Here is a 12,369-nt window from a genome sequence, read left to right as displayed (position 1 = left end):
AGCAGATTTCTTTTAGAAAAAAAAATCCAGAGAGAAGCGAGGGACACAGGACTAAAAAACAGCACTTTGAGGAAGAGGAAGATTGATGAACTAAAAAAGAGGCGATAACAACAGATCCTACCACAAAAAGAGAGTACAGAGTACTACAGCTCAGTTAGAAGTCTCAGCTCCCTCGTCTTGGGTACGAAGAGAGCAATGTGTTGTGACTATTAAAACAATCTAGCTCGTCAGTCTTGGTTATACTGTGAAAAGTCCGGAAATGAGTAAAGATGTGTGCTACTATTTGCATTTTCTTTTTGGAATATTTTATTTTCAATCTTTATACTTAACAAGATATACACACATAACTTCACATAAACATGGCTCCCCCCCCCACAATCAAACTGAAAGAGGACCTTATTCAAAAGGAGTAGGTAGTAGTCAGTTAAAACTGATAAAGAAACAAGTTGAATTGATACATAAATGAATACAAAATAAAATAACGGGAGACAATATAAACAATCCTGGCTTATTCAGACGACTAATGGTGTATAAATTCTGATTACATTTTTATATTAAATCTGAGATAGGTGTTGGCAAGCTGCCCATACAGGTCAAATAGGGTTGCCAAACCTTTAGAAAGGTGTTGTATTCATTTCTGAGAGTATGTGTGATCTTTTCGAGTGGAATGCAGCTATTAATTTCCAAAAACCATCTAGCTATGAGGAGATGGGAATCAGACTTCCATGTCATTGCTATATGCTTCCTGGCAATGCATAAAGCTATTTCTAAAAACTTGGTTTGAAAGTTTGTTAAATGTGTACTAATAGCTGCAACATTCCCCAACAGACAAATTTGTGGATCCAATGGGAAGGTAAATCCTGTAAGATCTGTCATAAAATCACACAAGTCATGCTAGAAGGTATTACGTTTTAGACATGACAAGGTGCAGTTAAAAAACAAGCCCTCTTCTATACCACGTCTAAAAAACACAGTTTGATAACTTGGGTTTGTATGTATGCAATTTCTGTGGTGTGGAATAGAACTGTGAAGAAAGTTATAATGGATCAATCTGAATCTAGCATTAATAGTGGCTGACAAACTCTGTTGGCACAATTCTGACCAAAGCTCTGCATCAATTGTTACATCTAAGTCGGACCCCCCACCTCTCTCTAGCTTTATGCAACCCTGGCTTTGAAGCTCCGTCCATCAGCAGAAAATAAATTTTTGAAATGCGTTTCCCTCATGAAGCAGCTTCTCTATATCACTGAGCATAGGTAAAGTCATTGTAGGTCCCAAAGTGGTTATAAGAAAGGATCTTAGTTGCAGATAACAAAATTAGTCTATTTGCAGCTTTTAAGCCAAAAGATATTCTTCCTGCAGCTAGGGAACAACCTAACTTATGCTATGTCTCAACAAGGCCGGCTAAAGTGGATTTAATGCACGAAACTATCTGGTCTAAAGGCAGAAATAAACTATCAGCTTTTTTTTCTTTGATAAATAAATAAAGAATAAAAAAACTCTTCATTGACACAACTTTTTTACTTCAAGACAGCTTAAAACTTTTTTTTGCGACAAGATGGATTTGTTTTTTATATTCCATTTCCTGCGGCTAGGGAACAACTTAACTTATGTTATGTCACAACATGGCTGGCTAAAGTGGATTTAATGCACTAAACTATCTGGTCTAAAGGCAGAAATAAACAGGGTTTTTTTTAAATAAATACAGAATTCAAAAAAGCTCTTCATCAACACAACTTTTTACTTCAAGACAGCTTAAAACTTTTTTTTGCATTATGATGGATTTGTTTTTTATATCTTTTCATTCAGCTTTTCACATCTTTTAATTCAATAAAAACCCTAATGGAAACATGGCTGCTGCTGATTTGCGGAGAGAGGAGAGTGACAGTGAGCACATTATCATACTATGTCTACAACATTACATAGCAAAACAGGATATAAGCTACTTACTTGATTTGAGAGCTGAGGAGTTGACTTCAATCTCACCTCCTCTGATTGGCTGAAAGACAGAGAGCTCTGATTGGTAGAGGTCCGGACTAGGGGTTGGGTTGGTGCTGGCCACGCTCCTTTGCTGGGCTTCCTGCTCCTCATACACCGCCATCAGCTGGAAGGAGGACAGAATGATAAAGGAAATGTGTTATTTTCTTTTTCAGTTATGTTGAATAACCGAAATAGACAATGATAACTAATATGGGGATGAGAGAGGGGTAGAGGGACAAGAAGGGGTGAGATAAAGACAGACAGGGACCCCCCCCCCACACACACACACACACTACACCCCACCCCCAGGTCCTGACAACATCAGTTAACTTCAATATTTCATTAGTTAATATCAATATCAATATCTATAAAGCGCTTTCTGTAAATAAAAATATATTGTAAAGCATTTCAATGGGAGCAAAGATCTATAGTATGTTATTAATTTGAGCTCAGAAGGCAAACTTCAGAAAGACAGCCAGACAGAGAAAGACACACCGTCAGTTTTGAGTCACAATAGACAAGAAACTCAGGAGGCTGTTTCATCATAAAGACTGCTATCTGGATATACGTGCTGTTACACAGAGTAAGAACAACAGTGAGGAAGAAGAGCAGTACTATTACGGCAAAATATCAGGAAAAACAGGTACAATCAGACCACAGCAATGCTAACAGAATCACGAACTCATACCCCCTTTTTTTTGCCTAAAGAGGACTTCTACTGCATGTGTGTGCATGTGTGTGCATGTATGTGTTGTGTTGTGTGCGTGTGTATTATTAATCTTCTATGTATGCACTTAAATGTGCATGTTACCTTGTGGATGAGGACGCTATAGAGGACGTCCAAGGAGCCCAGCATTCTTGCACCAGAGGGTGTGTGTGTGTATGTGCATGTGTGTGACACTGTGTTAGCTTTAAGCGGGTTATATAGTGGAATTCCTGTCTATTGAGTATTGCACTGAGTCTGCGTTTAGCCTCACACTGCACACAGCTTGTCAACATAGTGTTCTAGGGGCCTCCACGCTGAAGCTGAATAGACTGTGTGTGTGTGTGTGTGTGTGTGTGTGTGTGTGTGTGTGTGTGTGTGTGTGTGTGTGCATGCGTGCGTGCGTGCGTGTGTGTGTGTGAGACTATAGAGGACAGGAGTAAAGAAAGGGGACTTTGCCAGTAAAGCCAGAGGCTTCCTGCTGCACAGAAGCAGGTCAATATGCATTTTAGTCTCTCTCTCTCTCTCTCTCTCTCTCTCTCTCTCTCTCTCTCTCTCTCTCTCTCTCTCTCTCTCTCTCTCTCTCTCGCTCTCTCTCTCACACACACACACACACACACACACACACACACACACACACACACAAACACTCAATTGAGTCAAAGCACTGTGATATGTTGCCTGTCATTTCTGTGCATGAGGAATTAAAAAACAACAACAGTAAACTAGCCATTGCATAATGACAGTGTGCATTATACGGTTAAAGTGCAGAGATAGCTGACCACACACACCAATCCACACAAAAGGCAATACCTCCAATATCCGTGACAGGGATGTTATATGGAATTAAGTGGCACTCACAAATCGCTAAGACCTACACTTCACAGAAGGCTCACACTGGTATCCCTTGTTTTGTCTGTGCTCATATATCACCGACATTTCATGTCAACCATGCTTCTTACATTTTTGGGGCTCTTCCAATCAAAAGTTTAGATGGTTCTCCATATGTTGACTATGTCCAGTTACCCCCAATGCCTGTGAAACACATTCCAAAAACTTAATAAAATAGTAATAACCTAGCATCAGTTAAAAAAAAAGGAGAGTTTGTTTCTAAAGTGATTAGTGATTGTTTGTTCATATATCTATTGACAAATTTTCTCGTATGTCCATTCACCCGATATGGCCCTGCCAGGCAGAAAACATAGCACCAAGTTCCAGAACTCCCCTTCTCTCTTTCTTAAACTCCATCCATCCATCCATCGATTACCCAACCGCTTATCCTGTTCTCAGGGTCACAGGAGCCTATCCCAGCAGTCATTGGGCGGCAGGCGGGGAGACACCCTGGATAGGCCGCCAAACCAACACACACACACACACACACACACACACACACACACACACACACACACACACACACACACACACACACACACACACACACACACCTAGGGACAATATGGCCAATTCACCTGACCTACATGTCTTTGGACGGTGGGAGGAGAACCGGAGCACCCAGAAGAAACCCACGCAGACACGGGGAGAACACGCGTCCTCCACACAGAGGACGACCTGGGACTACCCCCAAGGTTGGACTACCCGGGGCTCGAACCCAGGACCTTCTTGCTGTGAGGCGATCACGCTAACCACTGCACCACCGTGCCACTTTTTCTTAAACTCCCTTTCTTCCATTCTTTCTGTGATCTCTTAAACTTGCTCTGGTCTGTACAGCACTCTGGCCAACGTGAGTTATTTATAAATGAGCTTCATAAATAAAGTTGACTTGACTTTCTATGTAAACATCATTACCCTTCCTTTCTTTATCCTTACTTCCTCTATGCCTTCCTTTGTTCCTTGCCATCATACTCCAACAGCATCTAAGGTTTTGATTTGTGCAACACTCGTCTGTTTTTTTCAATGTCAACACTGAACAATGTGTGGACAGCAAATGGCATTAACCCAGAATTTGTGTGTGTGTGTGTGTGTGTGTATATAAAATGTTTCCTCAGCAGAAATGATGCCACAGTATGACAAGGGTTTCTAGGGAGCCAAACCTCATTACTATTTTTTTTAAATAGGCCAAAAGTGTGTCAGTTACAAGGCAGATGCATACTCAAACCTTGGCAAATAACGCTGACATTGAACAGTACCAGGCATTTGCCAAGTTTCCATCAAGGTACACCAGAATAAATGGATAACCACTATCCAGCTGCTACAGTAAGGGATGCCAGTGAAAAAGGCAAGAACAAGAGGGAGTGAATCATTGTTGGTGAAGTTTCAGGCTAATTTAGCACAGCGTTAACAAACAGATATTTCCTGACACCTACTTTTAACAAAACGTAACTGACTAACAGTAATAAACGGAGGTAAGCAGACAGACAAAAAGCAGACAGGCAGATGTGCAGCTGGACAGATACTGAATTAACAGACAAAGTCAAGTCAGCATCATTAATATAGCACTTGAAAATACAAAGCTAGTTCCTCACATAGTGGTTAAAAAAAAGCACAAAAACATGTTAAGAGCACAAAAATAAGTGATGAAAATGAAACAAACCAAATTATAAACGTGTTAAGAATAACAATGAATATGTTAGGGATGTTGAATCATGACCCCGTGTACCCACCACATGCGGGGATGAGCACTGGGGTAGAGTGCAATGCAAGCCGGGTGGCAGGCAAAAGAGGGGACCAGGGCATGCCGACTTCCGGCATCGCAGATTGGTCCTGGGGACGTGGAATGTTACCTCTCTTGCAGAGAAGGAGCCTGATCTGGTGCAGGAGGTGGAGCAGTACAACTACATATAGTTGGGCACACCTCCACACATAGCATAGGCTCTGGTACCAAATTCCTGGAGATGAGCTGGACTCATTACTTTTCCAGAGTTGGCCAAGGTGACAGGTGCCAGATGGGTGCGGGGATACTAACAAGTCCCCAGTTGAGGCCTGCCGTGTTGGATTTCTCCCCAGGGAATGAGAGGGTCACCTCTATACAACTATGAGTCGGTGGGGGGGGGGGGCTCTGACTGTTGTGTGTGCTTATGCACCGAATAGCAGTTTGGAGTATCCAGATTTCTTGGAGTCTCTGGGTGGTGTCATGGATAGGGCTCCGCCTCAGGACTCTATAGTTCTTCTGGGGGACTTCAACGCTCACGTGGGCAATAATGGAGAAACCTGGAGGGGCGTGATTGGGAGGATCGGGCTCCCTGATCTGAACCCTAGCGGTGCCTTGTTATTGGACTTCTGTGCGAATCATGGATTGGCAATAACAAACACCATGTTCAAACATAAGGTAGTTCATAAGTGTACCAGAACACCTTAGGCCGAACATCGATGATAGACTTTGTGGACGTATCATCAGATCTGCAACCATATGTTTTGGACACTCGGGTGACGAGAGGAGCAGAGCTGTCAAATGATCACCACCTGGTGGTGAGTTGGATCAGATGGCGGGGAAGGCTGCCAGACAGATCTGGCAAACCCAAACGTATAGTGAGGGTGAACTGGGAACGTCTGGCGGAGGCCCCTGTCCATGAGGTGTTCAACTCCCGAGGGAGTCTGAGTGGGCCATGTTCAAAGCCTGTATTGCAGATGTGGCAGGTAGGAACTGTGGTCATAAGGTCATCAGTGCCTGTGAAGGTGGCAACCTAAGAACCCGCTGGTGGACACTGGTGGTGAGGGAAGCCATCAGGCTGAAGAAGGAGGCCTTTTTGGCTTGGTTGGCAGCAGACAGGTACCAGGAGGCCAGAGGGGCTGCGGCTTCAGCGGTCGTGGAAGCAAAAACTCGGGTGTGGGAGGAGTTCAGCGAGGCTATGGAGGAGGACTTTCAGTTGCCCTCAAGGAAGTTCTGGCAAATCATCTGGCAACTCAGGAAAGTGAAGCAGGGCTTGACTCAGGTTGTGTTCAGCCGGGGATGGGAACTGTTGACCCGGACCGGGGATGTTGTCGAGCGGTGGAAGAACACTTTGAGGTGCTCCTGAACCTGGCTAACACGTCCTCAGTGGAGGAGGTAGAGTCTGAAGACTCAGGGGAAACCCCACCCATATCCCTGGCAGAGGTCTCTGAGGTAGTTAAGAAGCTCCTCGGTGGCAAGGTGCCGGGTGTGGATGAGATTCGCGCTGAGATTCTGAAGGCTCTGGACATTGTTGGGCTGTCTTGGCTGACATGCCTCTTCAGTGTTGCGTGGAGATCGGGGACAGTACCTGTGGAGTGGCAGACTGGGGTGGTGGTTCCCATATTTAAAAACGGGGACCGGAGGGTGTGCTCCAATTATCGGGGCATCACATTGCTCAGCCTCACTGAGAAAGTCTACTCTAGGGTGCTGGAAAGGAGGCGCCGACCGATTGTCGAACCTCGAATCCAGGAGGAACAATGCAGATTCCGTCCTGGCCGTGGAATAACGGACAAATACTTTACCCTTGCGGAAGTGTTGATGGGCCATGGGACTTTGACCAAGCCAGTCTACATGTGTTTGTGGACTTGGAGAAGGCTTATGACCATGTACCCCGGGGCACTCTGTGGGGCGTACTGAAGGAGTATGGGGCAGTTGCTACAAACCATCTGGTCCTTGTATAACCAAAGTGAGAGCTGTGTCCGCATTCTTGGCACAAAGTCAAACACATTTTTGTTGGGTGTTAGACTCTGCCAAGGTTGTCCCTTGTCTCCAATTCTGTTTGTGATATTCATGGACAAAATCTCAAGGTGCAGCCAAGGTGAGGAGTGTGTCTGTTTTGGGAACCTCACAATTGCAATTTGTTGGCTTCATCAGAACGTAACCTCCAGTGCGCGCTGGGATGGTTTGCAGCTGAGTGTGAAATGGCTGGGATGAGAGTCAGCACCTCCAAGTCTGAGACCATGGTTCTCTACCAGAAAATGGTGGATTGCTCCCTCCAGGTTGGGGATGAGTTGTTGCTTCAAGTGAAGGAGTTCAAGTATCTCGGGGTCTTGTTCACGAGTGAGGGTAGGATGGAGCGGGAAATTGACAGGCGGATTGGTGCCACATCTGCAGTAATGCGGACATTGTACCGGACCGTTGTGGTGAAGAGGGAGCTGAGCCAGAAGGCAAAGCTCTCAATTTACCAGTCAATCTTCATTCCAATCCTCACCTATGGTCATGAGCTTTGGGTAGTGACCGAAAGGGTGAGATCGCAGATACAAGTGGCTGAAACAAGTTTCCTCCGTAGGGTGTCTGGGGTCAGCCTTAGAGATAGGGTGAGGAGCTCAAACATCTTGAGGGAGCTTGGAGTAGAGCCGCTGCTCTTTCGCATCGAAAGGAGCCAGTTGAGGTGGTTCAGGCATCTGATTAGGATGCCTCCTGGGCGCCTTCCTTTGGAGGTTTACCAGGCACGGCCAACTAGGAGGAGACCCCGGGGTAGACCCAAAACTCGCTGAAGGGACTACATGTCCAATCTGGCCTGGGAACATCTTGGGATCCCCCAGGAGGAGCTGGAGGGTGTTGCTGGGGCGAGGGACGTCTGGAGTGCCCCACTTAGCTTGCTGCCACTGCGACCTGACCCAGGAGAAGTGGCTGAAGATGAATGAATGAATGTTGAATCACAGTTATTAGCATACAAATATATATGGCGTTAAATGCAAGTCAAAACAGACAAGCCGATTGGATAAGGAGCCGAGGCAGGTTTAGACCAACCAGTCAGATAGAAACACGAACAGACAGATAAGAAGCAAGCAGATAGGTAGAAAACGGCCCTGGAGAGTTTGTTAAAAGGTTAAGTAAATGGAAAAAGAGAGAGACATAAATTGATAGATGAGAAAAAAAATCAAAAGGCTTGTCTCCATTTCCTCAGACAGAAGACTCGGGAGCCTATCACGGTCTCAGTGTCAAGGCTTGTCACGGCGGAGAGGGAGAGAGAGAGAGAGAGAGAGAGAGAGAGAGAGAGAGAGAGAGAGAGAGAGAGAGAGAGAGAGAGAGAGAGAGAGAGAGAGAGAGAGAGAGAGAGAGAGAGAGAGAGAAGAGAGAGAGAGAGAGAGAGAGAGAGAGAGAGAGAGAGAGAGAGAGAGAGAGAGAGAGAGAGTTAGAGAGAGAGAGAGAGAGAGAGAGAGAGAGAGAGAGAGAGAGAGAGAGAGAGAGAGAGAGAGAGAGAGAGAGAGAGACCTGACCGATAGACAAGTGGGACAAAATGGGGAGGAGGAAATAGAGGGAACATATCTAAGAGGAATGAGAGAGAGGAACTAAAAGAACCAGAGTGACAGAGAGCTAGAGACAGACAGACAGACAGATGGATCTGACGCTAAATAAGAGACCCTAATTTTTTCCAAAGTGAGACAGCAAACAGACAGATGAAAAAAATACACTAAAGAGTCTGTTAATGAAAAGGTAAGTGAGAAGGACAACATCAATGCAGAAATATACTGTTTGGACAACTTGAGCCATTTTTTGTGGGGGATGAGTTTACCTTCTTTGTGTGTGTGTGTGTGTGTGAGTGTGTGTGTGTGTGTTTGTGTGTGTGTACATGAGGTGGCTGTAAAGGTCAGATAGCTTAGGAAGTTACAGGAGGTGAGAGAACACAAATGGTAACAACATGGCCAGGGCAGGACATGGTGGGGTTCAGTTGGAGGGGTTTCACAAAGACTTTCCTCCCAAACAGAGCAGGGGATATGCAGTGGAGGGTGGCTAACGGGGCTTTAGCCACTGATGTTTTTCTCCATAGGGTGGATCCTAACGTGGGGGTGGGTGGCCCTTTCTGTAAGACATCTGAAACTGTTTTTCATGTCTTTACTGAATGTCGTCGTGTGACATCACTGTTTGACCTGCTGTTGATGCTATGTGGGAAGCTGGGGGTGGGCTTCACTGTGTGGCTGAGATACTCACATAGGAACAGGGCAAACTGTACACTTGTGAACTTTTTGTCTGGCCGAGGTGAGGTGGCCATATGGCTTTTACAAGGAGGACCAGGGTGAGAGGGACTGGGTGTGTGGATCCCGTGGCCCTATTCAGGACACTTGTCACTGCATGCTGAGAGCAGAATATGAGTATGACAGCTGGGTGAATAATACAGCGGGCTTTGAACATGTCTGGTGTGCAGGGAAGGCTGTGTGTTTTGTTGGGGAGGGGGGCTTGACTATGTTTGTAACGGTTGGTGTGCTCTATACGTATGCATGCAACCATATGTAAGACTGAACAGCATGTGGGGATGGTGACGAGGGTGTGATGTTAGTGGTTATTATGTGTGTGTGTGCACGCTTGCACATGCGTTTGTGTGTGTGTGTGCATGCACATTTTTATTTGTGTGTGAGTAGGAAAATATGTGTGGGTGTGGCGTTTGTGAGGTGTAGGTTTTTAGGTATGTAAATTCTGTGTTGCTTTATGAGGTGACTTAATTAAAGAACATAAACGTCTCTCTCTCTCTCTCTCTCTCTCTCTCTCCCTCTCTCTCTCTCTCTCTCTCTCTCTCTCTCAAAATGTTTGAGTAAAATTCTCTGAATTCTCTGCCTCCACCTGTCAGCTCCGATAAAGGTGCTCAAAGAAGCAATCAGGGAAAGACATCAGGTTTGATATATAAGTTCAGCCAGCAACTGAGGAAGAAATAGAATGGGTGCTAGCATTCAATATTACTGCTACGGTTTGAATTGGGGCACCAAGCGTCGAGTACAACAACCGTAATCAGGTAAGTGGTGAATGAGATGAACCATCTGTCACAGCACACAAATGCTTTATTGAACTTGGCTCTCTGAAGACTCTTTGAAAAGTTAGCAAACGAGAATATTAATTAAGATTAAAAGATGCAAAACTTGCAAAAAAATGACCGTGGAAAATAGCTTCCAGTCAAATGAATTTATATGACGGAAATTTCATAAATTGCAATCCGTTTTTTTGGACTTCTTTTAGAGCTCCTTGTTAAACTATACAATCTATACCATATCATTATGATTATTATTACCAATATTTAGTTTCTTAGCATAACATCCCAATTGTACTTGGCCAATTACCCCACTCTTCCGAGCCATCCCAGTCGCTGCTCCACCCCCTCTACTGATGCGGGGAGGGCTGCAGACTACCACAAGCCTCCTCCGATTTGGAGTCGCCAGCTGCTTCTTTTCACCTGACAGTGAGGAGTTTCACCAGGGGGATGTAGTGTGAGGGAAGATCACACTATTCCCCCCAGTTCCCCCTCCCCCCATAACAGGCACCCCGATCGACCAGAGGAGGCGCTAGTGCAGCGACCAGGACACATACCCACATCTGGCTTCCCACCCGTAGACACGGCCAATTGTGTCTGTAGGGACGCCCGACCAAGCTGGAGGCAACATGGGGATTCAAACCACCGATCTCCAAGTTGGTAAGCAACAGAATAGATCGCCACGCCACCCGGACGCCCAATTACCACTGTTATTTATTTATTTGACGTAACTGAAATGTTCAAAGGACGGAAGCCCAACGCCGACTAACAATAGGTGCATGTTGTTGGTTTTAAAAAGGCAAAGCACATCAAGCAGCTCAAACACCAGCGCTAGCTAAATCTCTTAGCTCCCATCTCTCTGTCTCACATCTATACAGTATGATCAATACAAGGTTTACAGAGGTTTGCTAGGGCAAGTTTATGTATGGAACAGGTGTGTGCACTTGTGTGCGTGTGTGTGTGTGTGTGTGTGTGTGTGTGTGTGTGTGTGTGTGTGTGTACCTGAGATTTAGAATCAATATAAGGTCAGTCTCAATGAGCAGAGATGTAAAGCTTTGAAGTGGAGAAGCTCAAACATGCACACGCGCGCACGCACCCACGCATGCACACACACACACACACACACACACACACACACACACACACACACACACACACACACACACACACACACACAGTCTAATCCAGGTAAACTGATTTTCATTTAGAGTGATTACTCAGGGGAGTGATCAGTGTGATTTAGGATGAAAAAACCAGTGGTCTAGGTTAAGCACTCTCTACCTCGAAGACCCAACATGGAGGAATTTTGACATTTGATCATATAAACTGATCAAATTAGTCACGCCACGTTCTGCAGCAAGCAAAAAGAAATGTAGCTGTCACTGTTCCAACTGTTATCCCAACAGTCTGCTTCACACTTCAATTCTGCCCTCTTTAAAAGCTCCAAAGAGGGAGTTTTCTTTTGAAAGCAGAAAATTGCCTCCAAGTGTAGCACTGTTAAGTTACATAATAAGCAGTGAGACGTGAGCTAATAAGCTACTAAGCAGTTGGTTAACGGATTCTGGGGATTGCCAAATATAGTGTTGATAATCATTACAACAGTTCAGTAGACCATCAGAAATTCTAAACCAGAAAAAAATAAAGCTATTCTAAATACCTAAATACTGGTGAGGTCACACAAACAACAACCAGTACATTACTACAGGTCTTATTTACACCAGCAATCTCAAAGATACTCAGTTAAATAAATAAGTGTCCATCAAGTTATAAGGCGACAATGACATTTTAGCCTACCGGCCAATGACAGAGGCCCTTGTATTTGCAGTAATGCGGAGGAATACAAACATGTCTGTGGCGACATTCCCAACAAAAATCCCAAGCATCACAAAGGTAGTGCCGTGTTTTCCAGCAGGTGATGGCTGACCGGTGTGTGTGTGTGTGTGTGTGTGTGTGAACCTGACAAACTACTTTGGCTCAAAAGGTGCTCTGTTAATTAAAGCCCCCTGAAAATCCATCCATTATCCAAACCGCTTATTGTGCTCTCAGGGTCGCGGG

At 45.0% G+C, this 12,369-nt stretch overlaps 1 protein-coding gene across 2 annotated transcripts in view; it reads right to left on the bottom strand.

Annotated features, from left to right (window-relative positions):
* Nucleotides 1–12,369, bottom strand: part of pard3bb (par-3 family cell polarity regulator beta b) — a 520,416-nt gene that overhangs the window by 397,993 nt on the left and 110,054 nt on the right. For both annotated transcript variants that reach the window (XM_056289172.1, XM_056289173.1), the window contains exon 3: nucleotides 1,951–2,104. In XM_056289172.1, coding sequence (XP_056145147.1) covers nucleotides 1,951–2,104 — 154 coding nt within the window. The remainder of the gene's footprint in view (nucleotides 1–1,950; nucleotides 2,105–12,369) is intronic.

This window comes from Lampris incognitus, chromosome 11 (assembly GCF_029633865.1).
Source record: "Lampris incognitus isolate fLamInc1 chromosome 11, fLamInc1.hap2, whole genome shotgun sequence".
NCBI classification, from domain to species: domain Eukaryota; kingdom Metazoa; phylum Chordata; class Actinopteri; order Lampriformes; family Lampridae; genus Lampris; species Lampris incognitus.
This window is presented reverse-complemented; position numbering and strand designations above follow the sequence as displayed.